The 19784-nt window shown below is 33.7% G+C and overlaps 1 protein-coding gene across 1 annotated transcript in view; it reads left to right on the top strand.

Moving 5' to 3' along the window:
• UBE3D (ubiquitin protein ligase E3D) overlaps positions 1-19784 on the top strand; it is a 211719-nt gene that overhangs the window by 56729 nt on the left and 135206 nt on the right. Inside the window, exons 5-8 of the mRNA XM_051997325.1 lie at positions 2154-2223; positions 10310-10379; positions 13187-13295; positions 15645-15814. Coding sequence (XP_051853285.1) covers positions 2154-2223; positions 10310-10379; positions 13187-13295; positions 15645-15814 — 419 coding nt within the window. The remainder of the gene's footprint in view (positions 1-2153; positions 2224-10309; positions 10380-13186; positions 13296-15644; positions 15815-19784) is intronic.

Raw genomic sequence — 19784 nt, 5'->3', positions numbered from 1 at the left:
ACATCAGGATGTCTTGTTAGAATAATATTCATTATTAATATTGAACATTATCATTATATTAAGTATTATAACAGAAAAGGATGTTAATATAAATCTATATGAGGTTTTCTCCATTTTTTAAAACAATCATTAATAAATAGTTCAATATCCAAAGAATAAAAGAATTGTATAAGTGAACTTTTCAATTAAAAAAATTTTTTTTAAGTATACATTAAATTTACCGGATAGTAACAAAAGTGCTGTTTGTAGCCATCTGATTTTTTTTTGTTTTATTTTCCATATGTTTATTGATATTTTTCTTTTATTTTTTGCATATATATTTCTAGCCATCAAATATCCCTTCTCACTTCTTTCTTCCCAAAGCCTTTTTTTTTTTTTTTTTTTTTTTTTTAATGACTGATAAGTATACATAACTAGGAAATAAAGTGATAGACTACTGGTCCTAGAATCAGGAGTTCAAATTAGCATCAGATACTTACTAGGTATATGAGCATGAACAAGTCACTTAACCCTACTTGCCTCAGTTTCCTCAATTGTAAAATGGAGTTAAAAATTGCACCTACCAACTAGGGTTGTTATGAGCATCAGATGATGTAATATTAGTAAAAGTTTAGTATTTAGCTATACTTAATAAATGCTTGTTCCCCTTCCTAGTCAAAATAAGTCAACACTTTGGCCACATTTGAAAGTATTTTTCATATTCTAGACTTCTAACTAACATCTCTTCTTTGCTTTTTCACCAATCTTCTGAAGTCATGATTGGCTATTTGCTTTGATCAGAGTTCTAAAGTCTTTGAAAACACTTTTCCTTTATGTGGTGATTGTGTAAATCTTGTTCTGCTGGTCCTGCTTATTTTACTCTGTATCAATGGATATAAAAGCCTTCCCATTTTTCTCTGAATCTGTCAGTTACCTCTCCATTGGACTGGCAGATGCTTTCCCATGTATCAGTCATTTTAGTTTTTCTTACCTGGCTTAATAGAAATTATTCCATTAATTTCCATTAAAAACTACCAACTAAAAGTGACTTTGCCCACTTTATTTGCCATCCAACCCTTTGGTGTGGAGTTCATTGTCATTAATAATGTTTTTGAATTGTAAATGAGAAGAGGAATGTTCTTATAACTAATTTTGTTGATATCTTGTTTTTTACATGATATTTTAATAGCAAAAGATGGCCTTTTAAAATGTATATTTAAAAAAAATAATAATTAAGCATACTTTTAGGATTTATTCTAAGATACTCATCATACCTGTATACTAAACACTGGGTACAGACAGTATTCTGGAAAAATAATACTAAAGGGAATTTGAATGAGGCAGCTAGATGGTGGGCAGGAAGACTTGAGTTCAAATCTGGTCTCAGATACTTATTATGTCACCCCAGACAAGTCACTTATCTGTATTTGCCTCAGTTCCTCAACTGAAAAATGATGTGGAGAAGAAAATGGCAAACCACTTCAATATCTTTGCCAAGAAAATCCTAGATGGGGTCATGAAGAGTTGAACTTGACTGAAATGTCTAAAAAATCTGAATAATGGGCTGTTTCCATGATAAGCAGTTTATAGTAAAAGCAGTGTGGTATAATGTAAAGAGCATTGTGCTCTAACTAACAGAAGGTCAGGCTGTAGTCTTTCTATGTTTCACACTAACCATGTCAGGATTGGAAGGGACCAACTCTTACTGGTTGATATGGCTATTCAGAAGAGGAAAGATCATTAAATCTGCATATGGCTCACTTCCCTCAATCTATAAAATGGGGACAATTATATCTGTCTTGACTTCTCATAGAGTTTAGATGAAGATCAAGTGACAGATTGCATATGATGATTCTTTGAAAATGATAAAATTTCTGTAACGGATTATTTATTCTTCAGAATGATGGAAGTATTGGGAATTACCTATAAAAGGTTAGGTTAAGGGAAGTCAATCTATATATTGATGAGTCTCTGGAATGTTTTGCTTAATGTGGAAAAAAAAAAGTTATATCTGTATGTAAATTTTATATACACATCCAAAGCAATCTTAGTATTTGAAGGGCAGATAGAAGCATAAAGTTCAATCAGTACTCTGGAGAATAGATTAAAATTATACATTCCTTTTAGGAAAAGCTGAATGACATTTAAATGACTTTTTTTTTCCTGTTCCACAGAAAGCAAAAGCAAACACCGAGATAATTTGCAAGCGTTGCAAAGCAATGCTAGGAGAAACTGGATCATCAGGTAAGAATTTCAAAATGATTTGCTTCATTTGCAAAAATTTCTCTTAGGGAAAAATGAGAAACAAAATTACATGAAAAAGATCTGAGGGTTTTAGTGGAATGCAAGCATCATATGATTTAAATGACTTTGCACCAATTTTTTGGCTACCATCTTACCAACAATAAAAAAAAAAATGTTTAGAACAGAAGCTACACAATATTCTAAGGTTGTGAGCCTACACTACCTGGAGGATTGTATTCATTTTTGGGCATCATAACTTAGGAAGAGTCTGGATATCTTGGAAAACAACCACAGAAAGATAACTGGGATGGTGACAGGATTTGAGATAGATGATATGGATGCTATGTGAGGATTGTCTGAAGGAACAGGGAATATTTAGCATGGAGAAGAGAGGATGTGGAGATGAGAGCATGATAAAGTTGCTAAACCATTTCTTCTTGGTCTCATAGGGCAGAACTAGAAGCAAAGGGTAAAAGATGCAGAGAGGTAGATCTAAGCCCCGTGTAAGGAAAAAGATTAGAACAATTAGAGTATTACAGTGGTTATCCCTTAATCAAAGGTCTTCAATCAAAGACTTGAATGACTAATTATTGAAGAAGCTGGAGAGAAAATTCCTGTACAGGAGTGAATTGGATTAGATGGTCCCTTCCAATTCTGACACTGTGTAAGGAAAGCCTTATATGTTTTATAAAAATGAGTTTATTAAACATATTACCTTATTCAGTTTTATATATAGTGTAATTATTAGAAATTGGTGTTGGGGATCTAGGAGAAAGAATAGTGTTTACTCTATGCAAACCACTATGCTAAGCACTTTACAAATATTATCTCATTTAATCTTCACAATCACCCTGGGAGGTAGGTGCTATTATTATTCCCATTTTATAGTTGAAAAGACTGAGGTAGATAGTGCTTAAATGGCTACTGTTAGATTGGATTTAATCTCATGTCTTTTTTACTCTATTGACTTTAAGCCTAGCATTCTATCCACTCTGCCCCTTATTTGCTTCATTTGTTTTTATTTTGATTCTTGGAAATGCATTGTAGACTGTTTCTTGCATTCAGAAATATGGAAAAGATCCCTTTTAGAGAGGAAGCAACATAAGGTTGATAGAAAGCTGGCCCCAGAATTAGGAAATCTAGGATTCAAGCCCTGTCTCTGACACATTCTTTCTGTATTACCCTGGGAAGATCTAATGAGCTCTTAGAGCCCTAGGCAACTCTCAGAAACCATAACTTGAAGATCATTTACTCATCTATGTCAGTACAGGTAGAAAATTCTTCCTAAGAAATTCCTTAAACCAGTGATCTTGCTTCACTCCTTCTGTACCCTTTGAAGAGACAAAAACCATCTAGAATATAGTCTAAGAAAGATCCTTTTAATCCATAACTCCTTTTTCCTTCCAGTTCTACATCTATTAAATGTCAACTCTATCTATCATATCAACAAATAGGAAAAGTCTCTATCACTGGGGATGCAAAGATTTACATTCTATCGAGAAAACATTAACCACCTGGTACAGTGTTTGAGAGGATTAGAAAATATCCTAGCCTGTGTGGTGTTTGACAAATGTTTACCTGGATTAATCCAGTATTTAAAGATATAGTTTGAGGTGCTATTGGTTCCTTCTTTTACCCCTCCCTCCAACACTTTCTCTCTCTGGCTCCTTTCCCTTTAATTTGTCTTCATATCAACAAGAAAGAGGGCTATTAAATCTCCTTACTCTCAGAGTCCTGTATGTAACCCTTGTGGGTGATTGTTTCTATCACTGTACCTCATGAGCCCCCATTGGTGTACTTTCCACTAATAAATCAATCATTAATTCTCAGTTCACATTAATCAAACTATTTACTGAAAATCCAGGACAAATATGAAATATTTACTTATATATAAGTCTCCAGATTGTCTTTGGAGAAAGTGAGCTTTGAGTCCTGGGTAATATTGCACTTACCTTGGGAATACATAGGCTAGGGAAATTTACAATCTCTGGAATTAATAGAATTCAGTATCTCAGAATCCTTTTTGGGGATACTTCAATATTTTCTTTCTTATGCAATTTCAGGATTGTCCATAAGAATTCCTTAATTAAGTGTAGCTTCTGTGTCAGCAATTACTTCTATTGCTAAGCTGAATTGATCCATTTTATGTTAGACTGGCACCTTACCAGACATGGCTCTTAGTTGGATGAGACGATTTGCTTGGCTGCTTCTTTGATACACCACTTCTAAGTATTTCCTTAGCTCAGCTGGTCTTGCTCATCAGCAGCCACTGTAATATCTAGCACTTGTAACTTCATGCCTTCAGCTTATAGAATGTTATGTTCTTTTGGGAAAAGGCAGTAATCTTTATCATGAGATTAGCAAAAGCCTCTTCAATTTTGTTCTTTTGGCAGGATTCTTCTGTATCTCTCAGAAGTAACAGGTGGTTATTCTGATAAATATTTCTGCCTCCTTTTTTCCTTCTCAGCAACAAATGGCAACAGAGGGTAGAGTCTCTTCTCTTTTTTCCTCTCCCTTTCTTTTTTCTTCTCTTCCTTCTTCTCCATTTCCATTTCCTCCTTTTCTTCCTCTCTTTCTTTCCTGTCCTCTTTCTGGCAGCAGATGGCATTTAAGAGAACAAAACTTATCCTTTCTACTTCTTAGCAATTAGCAGCAAATCACATATACAAGATGAACAAATTCCCTACAATATTCAGGTTGACCATTGATTTTTTTTTTTTTAACATTGAGGAACTACTTTTCTCATAACATTTAAAAAGATTTATGCCTGAGGTAAGTGAATTGTCAAAGGTCATTCAGCTTAAAAATGGAAAGACCCTTTGTCCTGGAATCAGAAAAGAAGGTTCAAATCTTACTTCATGAGGTGTATTTATTGCTTATATGATCTAAGGCAAGCATTTTTGCCACTGTGGACCTCAATTTCCCCTTTATAAAAAAGAGGAAGAAAATTGGACTAGATGACCTTTGAGTCCTCTTCTTCTTATAGATCTATCAGGCTGTGATCCTTATAGTCTTACTTCCTTATTTTCCTCACCCCTGGCATATGTTAACAGAATAGTTTTTCTGAACTGCATTAGACTAATTTTATATAGAATATTTTATGGCACATTATGTGATTAAAGAGATTTAAACAAATTCTGTTTTTTGTTCCTCATTTGTTGTTCCAGTGTTAATTGCATTTCGTTTAAGATCTCTATTAAACCATTAAACGTCTAGTAATGAAAATTCTGATAATTGAAATGAATATCATTATTTCAGTGTGTGCTTTTAAAACATCTTCTAGAGTGCTATAGCATGCTGTGATCACACTGGGTGTGATGAATAATAGCTTTTAATTCATTAATTATGAAAGTTGAGCTTGAATAAAACTCAATTTCAGTTATGCATAAAGGCAGAAGGTGTTTGCTCTGAATATGGCAATAATCTTGAAAATAGTTACTGAACCACTTGCCTAGGATTAATGATGACTTGTTTTGAACAAGTACTAATGAATGCTACAGTTAAAGCCTCATTTATCCACCATAGTCAGGCCATAGCATATGCACTCTAAGTGAATTTTTCTAATTACTGAAATTTTTCCATGCAAGCATCAAAAATTTTATTAACTTTGCCAAAAAAAAAAAATACTTTATAAAGTATTCTTTTATAGTCTTTATTTTTTGTCCGGATTCGTCCTTGATATAGGGAACTCACAATGAGGAAACTTAACTAACTTTTGTTAACAAATATGCTATAAGTTTTAGTTTAGAGTTGCAAATTAACAGATGTTCTATAGCTTTTTTTTTTTTTAGTCTTAGAGAGTTCTCTGGAGCATTGGCAGGTTAATTGCTTTTTTTTATGGTTACACAGACAGTGTATGTCAGAAATAGGACTAGAATCCAGTTCTTCTAGTTCTCAGTGGCCCTCACTCCATTAGGCATTGCATATAGTTAAGTTAAACTTTTCTTCAAGGTGTAGGAATATCAATAAACAAGTATTTATTAAGCACCTACAATATTCTAACTAACTGCAGATTGAAACATTTAAAAATGTTTTAAGAATTAAAAGCAAAATAAAACAGACCAAAAAACACAGGCTTTATTCTCAAGGTGCTCAGAGTTCAGAGGGGACAACAAGCAAACAGTTCTGTGCAAGCAATATATATACCAAAAAAATTGGAGATAATATCAGAAGGAAGAATTCTCTTATCAAGAATAAGAAGGACTGGGAGAGGGTTACTCAAGATGTAAGACTTCTGCTGAGATCTGGGGGAGTCCAGGAAAACTAGACAATGAGAATGAGGAGAAACAGAGTCTCAGAATGGGGAACATACAATGAAAATATTTGAAATTGTAAGATGGAATGGTATATGTGAGGAATGACAATAAGAAGGTTAGTGTTACTCAAGGAATTGAGGTATTAGAAGATTGTAAAGGTAGGAAAGGGCTAGGTGATGAAGAACTTTAAAAGCCAAATTTATATTTGATCCTAGAACTAAGAATTATTATTAATGATCACATAAATAGCAATTAACTTGCCAATGCTCCAGAGAACTCTCTAAAACTAAAAATTATAGAATATTTGTTAACAAAAGTTAAATTTGTTATTTTTCCTCTGTAGAGAGAAAATGGCATGGTCAGATTTGTGTTGTAGGAAAATTAATTTGAAAGTTGAAGAGAGGATTGAATGAAGTAGGGAGAGATTTGAAAAAGACCCACTAACCAGCAAGTTATTGCAGTAGTCTAGGTATAAAAGTGATGAAGGCATATTGCAGGGTGGTGGCAGATGTGTCAGAGGATGGAAGGGGATGGAGGGAGAATACAAGAGGGGTTATGAAGAGAGAAATAATCAAACTTCACAACTGATTAAATATGGAGGGGCAAAGTAGGAGACTGAGAAGTTGAGGATGACATCAGAATGAGCATTTGTTATTATCCTGTGAAGTTATACCAATTTCTGTGCATTTTTTTTTTTTTTTTAGTTTTTCTGTTTCTTACCTTGCTGTTAGAATGTTAGCTGCTCTTTGCTCACTGTCATTGTGCCTGCTTATGACAGCCTGACTTCCATCTCTGCAGAATCAGAATTTGAAGAGACCTTAAACCTTCAAGAACCCTGCTTCAGTTTCTTCTCTAGCACCCTTGGTCACAGATGGTTATCCATCTTTCTCTTTAACAATTCCATAGAAGAGACACTCACCCATTCTCATACTAGACAGCTCATTTAACTATTAAAAAGTTTTTTTTTTTTTTAATGTTCATTGGAAATTTAGCTCCCTGTAACTTCTACCTGTTTGTCCTAGTCCTGGCTAGTAAAATAGTACAGACCATGTGAAAGCCTTTTGAATACTTGGAGATAGTTATTTTGACTTTTCCCCTTAGCCTTCTTTTAAGTCTCCCAAACTATTAATTTCTTGGCATTTTCAGCTTTCTCAGTAGTTACTTGTATGACAAGGTCGTTCACCATCTTAGCAGCTTTCCTCTTTTGTTAATATACCACTTAAAAAATGACATTCATAGGGGCAGCTAGATGGTGCAGGGGCAGCCCTGAAGTCAGGAGGACCTGAGTTCAAATTTGGCCTCAGATACTCAACACTTCCTAGCTGTGTGGATCTGGGCAAGTCACTTAATCCCAATTGCCTCAGCAAAAAAAAAATAATAATAATAAAAATAACTGATATTCATAATTCTGTGCAAGACTTTCAATTATTATTGCTTGATCAGGGAAGAAATCAATATACTCACTATTTCCCTTATCTTGGTCCTGTACTTTTACTGAGGCAGACTAGATTGCAATTTTTTTTTAAGCTGCCATGGCATATTTCTGGCTCATTTAATTTGCCATCATGTCCTTTTCATATGAGGTACTGTCATCCTATCCACTGCTTATAGAGAAGGGGACTGGACCTGTAATTCTATTGACATAATGAACTCCTAGATGAAGAAAACCTCTTAGCCAATTTAGATGAACACTTTCACTGCAATTTGTAAAGTTCTAATAGCACTGAAAAGTTAAGTGTCTTTTGTCGGAATGGAGTCAATTCCACATTTTGTGATTTTGTTTTCTGCTTGCCAGGAAAAAGAAATATTTTTGTTAAAGACAGACATCAGGTTTCTGAATCCTTGATGTCTTTGGTCATTTTCATTCCTACTTTGGGCTGCTAGGTAGCACAGAAGATAGAATTTCAAATCTGGAATCAGGAAGACATCTTCCTGAGTTCAGATGTGTTCTTAAACACTTACTAGCTGTATGATCCTAGATAAGTGACTTAATCTTGTTTGCCTCAGCTTCCTCATCTATAAAATGAACTGGAGAAGGAAGTAGCAAACCATTCCAGTATCTTTGCCAAGAAAACCCCAAAAGGGGTCATGAATAGTTGTTCTCAGTTGAAAAATTCTCAAGATATTTTTTGCCATCCTCTCCTGCTCAATTCTGTATGGCAGTCATTGAGTATTAATGTATATTTTAACCTTGAGGGATCTAAATTTTTCTTTTTTATCAGATGTTGGCATATAAGTTACCATTATTATTAGAGAACACTTTTTTGCTTATGCTTATAAGTGCATAAAGTGAGTTGACTAAGTATCCCATGAAATCTTAATTTAAAAAAAAATTGCATTGAAACTAGTTCTACTAACTTTCTACTTCCTTCTCTTAGCAGATCCTAAGGGAGAGGTACACTTTCCCTTTGTCTTCTGATTTTGCAAGAATAGTCTTCTGAATTTTGCAGGAATCAATTTTTGAAATTGATGTAGTTCATTTGCTCCAGTGCCATATTAGGGCATTAACCATTGGAAAAAGATTTCATGTTTAGAATCCTAATATTTAAATTGATGTTTACTGATGGCCTAAAAGCTAGTATTTTTCTTAATTCTTTGTCTTTTTTTTTTTTTTTTTCCCTTTCTTAACTGCAGTGAAAAGGGACTGAGAGAGCAATCAGAACTAATACCATTTTGTATTTGTCTTTGTTTTATTGGCTGCCATTATAAAGAATTTTTCCTCTGGTGATCCATCAACTGTTGATGAGCTTCTTTACACTTAGCTATATTGGTCCTCTGATAACAGATTTAGTCCATCACTGATACTCTACTCAAAGCCTTTCCAAAATGGCAGAATGAGCCAGAGCTTACAGCCCACTAGTGTAGCTTGTGATAATATAGTGTTACTTCTGTGTTGTGATAAGAAATTGAAATAGGACTTAATAAATGGCAAGGAGAACCCCTTTCCCTTCAGGTTGGGTAGATTCTTTGTAGAGGAGATTTGGCAGATTTTGGCAAGAATCTTATACGATGAAAAGCCCTGGAGGAGTTGTATAGACAGTATCCCCTCTATAATATTATAGATTCATTTCAGTTCATCAGTAAACATTTATGAAGCACCTACTATGTGCCAGACACTTTGCTGAGCACTGGAGATGCAAAAAGAGATAAAAGACAGTTTATTATCAAATGTTTCCTGGGGTCATATATTGGTCTTCTGAGGCAAGATTTGAAGTCAGGTTTTCCTGACTTGATAGCCAATGTCTGTCTAGCTGTCTCTAATTCTTTGGGCCAGCAGCAGGTTGTTATCTTCAACACTCTGTGGACCAGAGAAGAGAATTCCCACAGGGAAGGAATCTGGGATCTTTAGGGACGATATATTCATGAGGTGCAACAATTTAAATAGCAAAAAAAAAAAAAATGCACATAGGAGGCCTATATTATGTACCTAATATATATTATATTATATTAGAATTCCTATTATATTGGAATTCCAATTCCATGGAATTATGTTTTCATAAATTTAGAAGTTGATAGCATCTCTAAGGCCATATAATCCAAACTATTTTTTTTACAGGTGAAGATTGAGGCAAGTCAAATAAAGGTAGTAATAGCAAAGATAAAATTCAAACCCAGATCCTCCACTACAAATCCCACATTTTTCACTGAAGCCCCATGGAAGAACAGATCACAAGTCTTGAAAGGTTTATAGTAGTGTTATTTCATTAGCGTTTTAAATATTTAACTTGAAAATGTCACCATTTGGTTCTGAGATATGTGAAATGAAAGTTTTATGTTTTAGTATTATTGTGGGAATTGCTTCCTCTTAAATTTTTTTCTTCCTGTTTTAGGGACCACAAAGTTTTATATCACAGAGATAATTATCCAGCCATCTGGGAGAGATTTTGACATGATACCAAGGTACAAATAGCAAATTGAGTTTCTTTTCTATCTCAAATGATGTAGAGAAGTGCAGAGAAAATTTATTCTATCCTGGAATTTGTTTTGGTTATGTAATGTAATAGACAAAAGTGTATGGATCTAGATTTATTCATACTTTTTGCAGCATTGAAATAATAACAGTGTCTTACATTTATAGAGCATTTTATAATTTTCAAAACTATTTTATATCATATTTGGTTCTTACACCTCGTGGGGGAAGTTGGTTAAGGCTAATTTTATAATAAATGAGGAAATGGAAGATCAGAGATATCCTGACTTAGCAAAGGCCACACAACTAGTAAGTGACAGAGCTAGGATTAGAACACAGTTCTTATCCCAGTCCTGGTGTTCTTTGAACTGTATCACAATCTCCCAATGAAAGAAAAGTTATGTAGAGCCTATTTTATGGATAACACTATGCTAAGCAGGTCACTATTCAAGTGAATTTGTGATCTCATCAATGTAAGTACAGTCAGTTCTTTCATGACAAAGCATATGAATTCCTCAAATGCACCTCCTTATGCAAAATTGCTCAATAAAAGTCAGGGGGCTTTTGTAAAAAAATAGGGTGAAGGACATTATATTCAAATACTTTGTTGGTGACATAAAAAAAAAGATAGGAATCTAATCACAAGGCTACCATCATTTTATACATGTTAAATAGTCAAGAAATACATAAATACTCCAATAAATAGTAATGTCCATAGCTCTAGGCTGCTGTTTGTTTGTGGAAGTGGGCATTAGAGGATTATAACTTGAGTTACTGAAATGGTAAAGATTTCTTCTTTCTCACTGTTTCTCATGGAAGAATTCATATATAATCAAACTGAAATTCATATTTTGCTCAAAATATTACCTAATATATACACATGCACTGGAACAAATTTGAGTTTTTAAAAGAAACATTATAGTAAAACTGACTGTACTTTCTTTACTATGCCAGATCATTACCCATTCATGCTTGTCTATCTTGGGCAATTCTGATCCATGTCTTTTTTTTTTTTTTTAAATGAGATTTAATCTTTCTATCTCATTGAGGTTGGAAATGCAACAGCCTGTCTTGGGCCTGATCCCAAAACTGATTGACATGGAAGCTTTTACTTGCTCCATTTTTCCAATTTGGCTCTGTTTTCCCTTTTTGAGGTGACCTGGTGGCCCCATGCTCTTGGGCTTTACTATATTCATATCAGTCTTGTGTCAACATTGATTCTATCAAGCTCAGCCTCCTCAGCTGGAGGGACTACAAGTTACTATGCCGAACTATCCACGTACTTTCACAGATTTGCCACAGACAATACTTGTCTTTGTCCTTCTGTTCTCTTGATATTAGGTGGCTATGTTGAGCATGAAAACTCTCCATCAGGCTAATCCATATTTTTCCCCAATCACAGGTATCCCTATAGACATCCTTTGCTTTTTTTAAAAGTACCAAATGTTCAGAGAAATTTATTGTGGCCTAGATCTTGCTATAGAACATGTCCAGTGAGGAAAGTCCCTATAGATAGCTCATTACTGACTCTGACTGTATTTAAAATCTTAGAGAATAGTTTGAGGATAAAGAGTTTGGAGATCTGCCTAGAGTTAGAATCAATGGTGGGAATTGTGCCTTCCTGATTCAAGTCTGGCTGTCTTTATCCTAATTTCACTATGTCTTGATGTGTTTCTGCATGTCACAAAAGAAACATATGATACAGTTTCTGCTCTCAAGGAACTTGCAGCCTGTTTTCCCTTGTGTTCTTAATAATTAACCATTGGTTATTTAATATGACTTCTTTAAAATTCAAGGAATATTATGGATTATCTTCCCAATGGTTTATTCTGTTTATGTATCATTGGAGGATCCATTCTGGCAAAATACTGCCCTTACTTCTTAGAAGTTTTGATTTTTCAAGTCTTTTTGTTTTATTGGCTGCCATAATAAAGAATTTTTCATCTGGTGATCCATCAACTGTTGATGATGTTCTCATAGTGAAATTTACTGTAACATTTCTATATCTTTGGCTTATTGGTATCTGAATCTAGAGTAAGCTGACCATATTTAGCCTTGAGTACATTAGGCTATAAATATCTTCATCTGTAAATTCAAATTCTGTATAAACTAAAAGAAAGCCTCCACCATGACAATAAGAATAATAACAACATCAGCTACTATACACATTTACTTAGCATTTTAATATTTGCACAGTGCTTTAATATCTCAGTCACAATTCACAACAAACCTGTGAGATAGGTCCAACAGATATTTTCATTCCCATTATACAGATGAGGAAACTGAGACTCAGCAAGTTTAGGTAACTTTCATGTTCACTCAGTTCCTAAGTGTCAGAGGCCTAAGATCTTTTTCTTCAGGTATTACAACTCTTCTCCTATATCACACTACTTCTCAGTTATAGAGATGGTAATATATAATCCTTTTTCTCATTTTCCTTTGAAACTTCACGGTTTAAAATCGCCCACTAGTAGATCTACTTTTAAAAATTTGGGCTGCTGGGACATTTTCTTTAATTTTCAATTAGTGGAAAGTAGTTAGCTTCCTGGGCATAGGATGTATTAAAGACTAAGGAATGGGTCATAGGAAAAACTGGGAGAAGAAAGAAACATGTTACTGTATTAAAAAGTATTAAATCCACATCTGTTCCAGATTGTGAGAAAACCGACAGTATGCAGAAAAGTATGGCATCCAGATGTCTCTGACTTTCAGGCACCCTGTGGGTATTTTTGGCTCATCTTGCCAGTTACAGTTATTATGAGAAGCACACTGTGAAAATTGATTTCTGTTCAAACAGGTCTCAGTTTGTACAGAGCGTTATTGCTCAGTGTCTTGTGGAACTGTCCTCTACTAGAAGCACATTTAGATTCACTGTTCAAGGACATGATGGAAAAACCTATATCTTGGTAAGAAACTCTCTCTTCTATGAGGGTGGGACCTTCCTCCCTTCCTTTGCCAAGGTGGGGGAATTATGGGTGTGGAACACTGCATATAACATCAGATATGGCAGATTTTTTTTTGGCCTTTATTTATTATATTAATTATGTGTGTATGTATATACATATATATATATTCATTCATTTATTTATATATCAGTTTTATTGAACTGATTTTTTTTTTTTTTTTTTACTTTTAAAAATTTCTTTTAAGACATGGCTATCTGTATGGCAGAAGGGAGGGAAATATTAGAAAATGGAGATCATTAAAAATATAACCAATTAAAATAAGTTATCATTTCTATTTGATTTGTGTTTCTCTTAAATTGTAAGTTTCTTGATGGCAGAGACCTTATCTTGTTTGTCTTTGTATCCTTCTCTCCTACCTTGTCCAGGGCTATTTTGTTTTGTATTTAAATAAGTACACAATAGATGTTTGTTGAATTTAATTGAGTTACAGTCTTTAGTTATAAATTCTCCATGGGAGTCATGTATATATATATCACAGATTATGAGCTTTTGTTGAACATTTCTGTCTGACTTATGGTGATAGATCCTCACAATTAGGAAGTGCACTGCTAGAGTATTTTGGTCCTGGAGTCTGGAAATCCTGGATTCAATTTTAATCTCAAGACACTACTAGCTGTATGACCCTAGACAAGTCATATAATCTATCTGCCTCAGTTTTCTCAACTGTGAAATGGGGTGGTTCTGATGATCAAATGAGATAATATATGTAAAGAATTTAGCATAATTCCTGGCACATAATGCATGCTGCATAGCTTAATAAATGCTTTTTCCTTCCTTCCTTCCAAGATAGTGCTCTTCCTTTGTTTATACTAAGTTGGAAAAACTCTGTAATTGAACAGTATCAAGTTCTGTGGGTTTCTTTGAGTTATATGAATTAAGTTTTGCAAAGGCCTGCCAATAATCAGTCATCCTGTAAAGAGGATTCTGAGGTACTATTCAGCAGCTCTGGGTAAAGTGTCCCCACATTGCTTTTGAATTTCTATTAGGACACAGCTTCCATATTTCCAAAAGGCCCTTCTGTGAAAAGCTAAAAACTTGACTTTAAGCAATTTCAAGGAAATCTTAGGCTGTGAAATCAGAGTTTTGATTTGTTTTTGTAAACTTTTAAGAAATTATTTAATAATAACTTTATTTTATTTTTTTATTACAGCTTTTTATTTTCAAAACATATACACGGATAATTTTTTCACCATTGACCCTTATAAAACCTTGTGTTCCAAATTTTCCCTCCCTTCCCCCCATCCCCTGCCCTAGATGGCAAATAATCCCCTATATATAACTTTTTATTTTCAAAATACATGCATAGATAGTTTTCAACATTCAGCCTTGCACATTGGTAGACTTTCTTAAAGATCTACTTGTCAATTAATCAACAAGCATTTTTTGAAATTGAATTTTATTATTTTAAATACATCTATTTTCTCTCTCTTGTATTCCACCCCTTATTGAAAATAGAAACAAAAGACAAACAAGATTCTTGTAACAAATATTCAATAACAAATATGCTTAAGCAAAGTAAATTCAATTATTGGCCATGTTTCTGTTTGTCTTTCCATTTACATACGTACATAGGCATTTACATACATGCATACACACACACATATATTTAATTTTGTATCTGTTTAATAGGCATTGTGCTAAATACTGAGGAAGCAAAGAAAAATCAAAAACAGCCCCTGCCCTCAAGGCAACTTGTATTCTAATGAGAGAAAATGTCCATTAATAGATATATGAAATATTAAGATATTTCTCATACTAATCAGATATACGTCATAAATAGATATGTATAAAATGGTCAGAGAGTAGGTAGATAGTAGTTTTATGGGAAAGGCATTAGTAGCAAGATAAAATGAGTCAGGCATTTTGTAGAAGATGGTATTTGAATTGAGTATTGAAAGAAGTCAGGGTTTATAATCTTAAGAAGGAGGGGTGAAGAGGGAGAATATTTGAGCATGTCGTAAAAACATTACAAAGGCCATGCAGATAGGAAATGGAGTTTATCATTCATTCCAATGAACCATGCTGTGTAAGACTGGGAATTTAATAAATGGTTGTGTGTCTTCTGATACCCATGGACTGTTCTTTATCTTCTCTCACCTTCTCCCTAGGCCTCCCTACTCCTAAGACACAGTATCTTGATCATACTAGGCACATAATCAGTGCTTGTTGGCTGATTGATTTTGGGTTTAAGAAGAGGATAAGGAGAGTCATTGTAGCTCTTGTTTTCAGTTTTCTGTTTTTTTTTTTTTTTTTTTGCTTTTTTTTCCTTCTCTTCATCCTTATCTACAGGTGTGGCTTTTAAATTCAGATAGTTTACTGATTGAATCTCTGGGAAATTCAGAGAGCATCCAAGCATTCTCATTATTTGAAGACATGAAGATGTTGGATTCCAACTCCATAGGCATCTGGAATGCTGTCAAGGTTCTTTACCATCCATGCATCAAAAATAGAAACAATGAGTAAGTTGCAGTCTTTGTTTAATTATATTCCTCTTCTCACATTATGCTTTGTTTTCTGTTTGCTTTGTAATTTCAAGAGGTTGACTGATTCAGTATTTCATTTGAATCCCATAGGAAATTAAAATTATTATATTTAAATAGATAAAATATTGAATGAGTCTGTGATCCTTTTTCTCTTTTGAAAAACCTAAGGTCCTTATTGTTAAATTCCATATTTTCAAGATGTAGGGGGAAAAGTTGACCTATCATCTTAGATAAAATGTTTATTGTTTTTCAGTCATTTTTCAGTCATGTTCAACTCTTCATGATTCTATTTGGGGTTGTCTTGACAAATAATATTTGAATGGTTCCTTCTCTAGTTTATTTTACAGATATGAAAACTGAAGCAAATAAGATTATGTAACTTGTATAGGGTCACACAGCTAGTAAATGTCTATGGCCAGATTTGTAACTTAGGAAAATAAAGTCTTCCTGATTTTAGGCTCAGGTCTCTATTCACTATGCTGCCTGGATACCCTTAAAATATGTATATTTTTAATCAAATTAAAATAATAATAATTATTTTTTATTTAACATTTTAAAAAACTCCCTCTTCCTATTACTTTTTGAAGATTTTTTTATAGCTATCTCAGCTCCACGTACCATAGCCTCCCTGTGTAAATTATGATTTCATCATTGTCAGAACTATAACGATTTATAATGTATTTCTATTCTCAAATGGGCTTTAGCTTAACATTATATTCCTTATAAATGTTCTAAGAAGAAAGGGCTCCAGGCTTAGACCATAGAGCATATCCAACAGATAAAAATGCTGTCGATGTCATTAATACTATGTGATAATTCAGTCAGCTTCAAAAAGAATGAAAAAGAAAGGACAAAAAGTTGTCAGAGTGTTAAAAATGAAATTCTTTTATGCTTTATTGCCCCCATAAGTCTTTTGAAAAAAAGGAAAGTATTGTAGGTACAAGAAAGTTTAACTCTCTTAGGAAAAACAAGATCGTTTGTGGAGTGGTAATAGGGGTGATTATCATGCTTTTTCCTCGGGTAGCCTTCCTCCAAAGGGCTCTAGTCAATTCATCCATTTATCTCATCTTATTACACTTACTCTGTCAGAATAGTGTATTGTAAAAATAGTATTGGGAATGTTAATTTGTAATGAAGTGAAGCTGATGAGAAGAGTAAAGACAACCAAAAGTTTATTTTTCTTTTTTAAAGACTTATTGAGAGGAAAAAAGGATTAAAGAGATACTGCTTTGGATAGATGGGATGATAAGTAACAACAGTACTTCATTTTTACTTTGTATCTGCTTTCTTTGCTAGAGTATGACTTTTGGACTGGAAAGGACAGAAAATAAAGGTTAGAAGGAACTAATATGAAAGATAAATTAGGAGATAGATAGTAAGAGAAACACTTAGTTGTACTTGACAAATTGAAGTCATCTAGTCCAGATGAACTCAGTCCTCATTTATAGAAAGAATGGGTGAATGTGATTAAGCCATTTTCAGTGATTCTTTACAAGGTTGGAGAGAATGAGAGAGGTAATGGAGAAGTATTATTATTATTGAGTCATCTCAATCATGTCCAATTCATGACCCCTTTTGGGGTTTTCTTGGCAGAGGTACTGGAGTGGTTTGCCATTTCCTTTTCTAGCTCATTTAGAGGAAACTGAGTAAACTCAGTGACTTGTCTAGGGTCACACAGCTAATATCTGTGGCTGGATTTGAACTCTGATCTTTCTGCTTCCTGGCCTGGCACTCTATCCACTGAATCGCCCAATTGCCCAAATGGGGAAAATAAAGAAGAGTAAATGTTTTGATTTGCAAATACAGGAAGAGAATGGAGTTGGGAAGCTTGACTTCAATCTTAGCCAAATTCTAGGCCCCAGCTTTAAAGGGGTGACTTAAGTACAGTGGATGATAGACTTGGAGTCAGGAACATTTGAATTCAAATCCTGGACTATGAGTAGCAGTGTAATTAAGACAACTCTACAGCAAAATTTAAGGAAGTCTGCCATGTTGGTAAAATATGTCATATGAAGAGCTGTTGAAAGAACTTAAGGGTATTTCACTTAGAAAAAAGCTTATCTCACTGGAGTTTTTCTTTCATGACTTTTGTTTATTAATCTTTTGCTTTATTTGGTAGCTTTAAAACAATTGTTCATGAGATGGTTTTTAAATGGAAGAAGATTTGATTAGAATTTCATGAAGTTCCATCTTGTACTTTGGCAGTTTTCTGCCTTGAATAAATATCCTGTGTACTGTTTTGTCTTCTTTAAATATAAATAAATATAAATATAAATAAACATTTCTAATGTTTCTTTTTCAGTTTGGGCCCAAGTAGGGAATTCTAGCATGTTTTAACTTGGGCTTTTGCAGGGGTTACAACTTTACAAATTTTGGAAAAATAACTAAAAGAGCTGTGGGAACTGCCTTTAGCAATACAAATCTCTAATAGTTTCATCCTAGAGAATTGTCTTTGAGCAAGAGAAGTTAAAAGAAGTGCAAATAGATTGCTACTCTGTTTACTCTTAAATTGCCACAGTTTATTTCTTTCCAACTTTTGCTTTAAATGTTGCCCAATACTCCAATCTTGTACCCACTATGAGAAATATAGGAGGATCGAAGGATCTATGCATCCACAGGACCACAAAAAATCAAACAGGACTGAATGACTGAATAATGATAAAAAATGGTCTTTTTTTCTTTGAAGGCCCTCTTTTGTAAAAAAAATAAAACAAAACCAAAAATTCTATTGATACCTTTTGTTTTCCTGTCAGTTATATTTGAGTATGATTTCTTTCTAGCAAGAATTTAACCCTCCCACATAAAAATGAAATCAATCCAGTGGCATCCATGCATAAGGGAAGTATGTTTCTTTTTCTTTTTTATAGGACCATGCTTGATTTTTCACTTATTTCTGAGTTTTACTTCTTTTTGGTGACTTATACTCTTGTAGTAGCTTGTAGTAGTACCCTGGTTATTCCTATTTCTTTCTGCATTCAATTCATACAAGTTTTTTCCTGTTTCTCTGAATTCTTCATAGTTGTCATTTCTCATGGCACTATAATATCCCATAACATTCTTTCAATAAGTTTATTTAGACTTCTATTAATTGAGGGTCACTTACTTTGTTTCTAATCCTTTGCTGCCACAAAAAATGCTACTATAGATATTTTGTTGTTTGAAGAACCTTTAAAATTCAGAATTTGATAATCATGAATTAATTAAGATGAGCTGGACATGTGGTAAGAACCTTTTGACTCCATTGCCAAGAGATATCTAACATGTTGGATAGACTTCTGTGTAATATTTAGGAAAGGACATGGACAGAAGTCAGAAGGATGAGATAACATGAATGAGTTAGTATCAAAAATGTTGGAAAGAATAACCACATCGATGGATCACAGATCCATTGACATATTCATTAATCTTTATATTAGAATCTAGTTTTTCCATTCATCTGTATCTCCTACTACTTTACACTTATATAACTTAAATCCCAACATCATGTCTCTTCCATTCTGTGAGTATTTTAATAACTTCTCATATCTCTTAGTGACACTAATAGAAACAATTTGATGAATTTTTCCCCCAGGGTCCTATTGCTAACCCTTTTCTGGGAATTGTCCTGTCTTTGAGACAGCAAATGTGACAAGAGACTGTTATGATATGAACCAAACTATTCATAATTCCACATGCTGAATATCTTAGAATAAACAGGATAAATGATGAGGTACTGTGTAAATGTTTAATGTTATCTTTTCTTCCCCACTTTAAGTAAACATGAGAAATAGATATATTTTATTTTATCTTAGAGAGGCATTTTTATAAACTTCTAACACCTTGTTCTTTTTTTTTTTTTTAATAGAAACAGGAACTTAGAAAGATGAGACCATTTATTCTAAATATTTTAGAAAGTGAAGGGTTTCTTTTTTTTTCTTTTCTTTTTTTTTTTTGAACTGCTTAAGTT

Source organism: Antechinus flavipes, chromosome 4, assembly GCF_016432865.1.
Source record: "Antechinus flavipes isolate AdamAnt ecotype Samford, QLD, Australia chromosome 4, AdamAnt_v2, whole genome shotgun sequence".
NCBI lineage: Eukaryota > Metazoa > Chordata > Mammalia > Dasyuromorphia > Dasyuridae > Antechinus > Antechinus flavipes.
The sequence above is the reverse complement of the archived record's forward strand: the minus strand, read 5'-3'. Positions and strand labels throughout refer to the sequence as shown.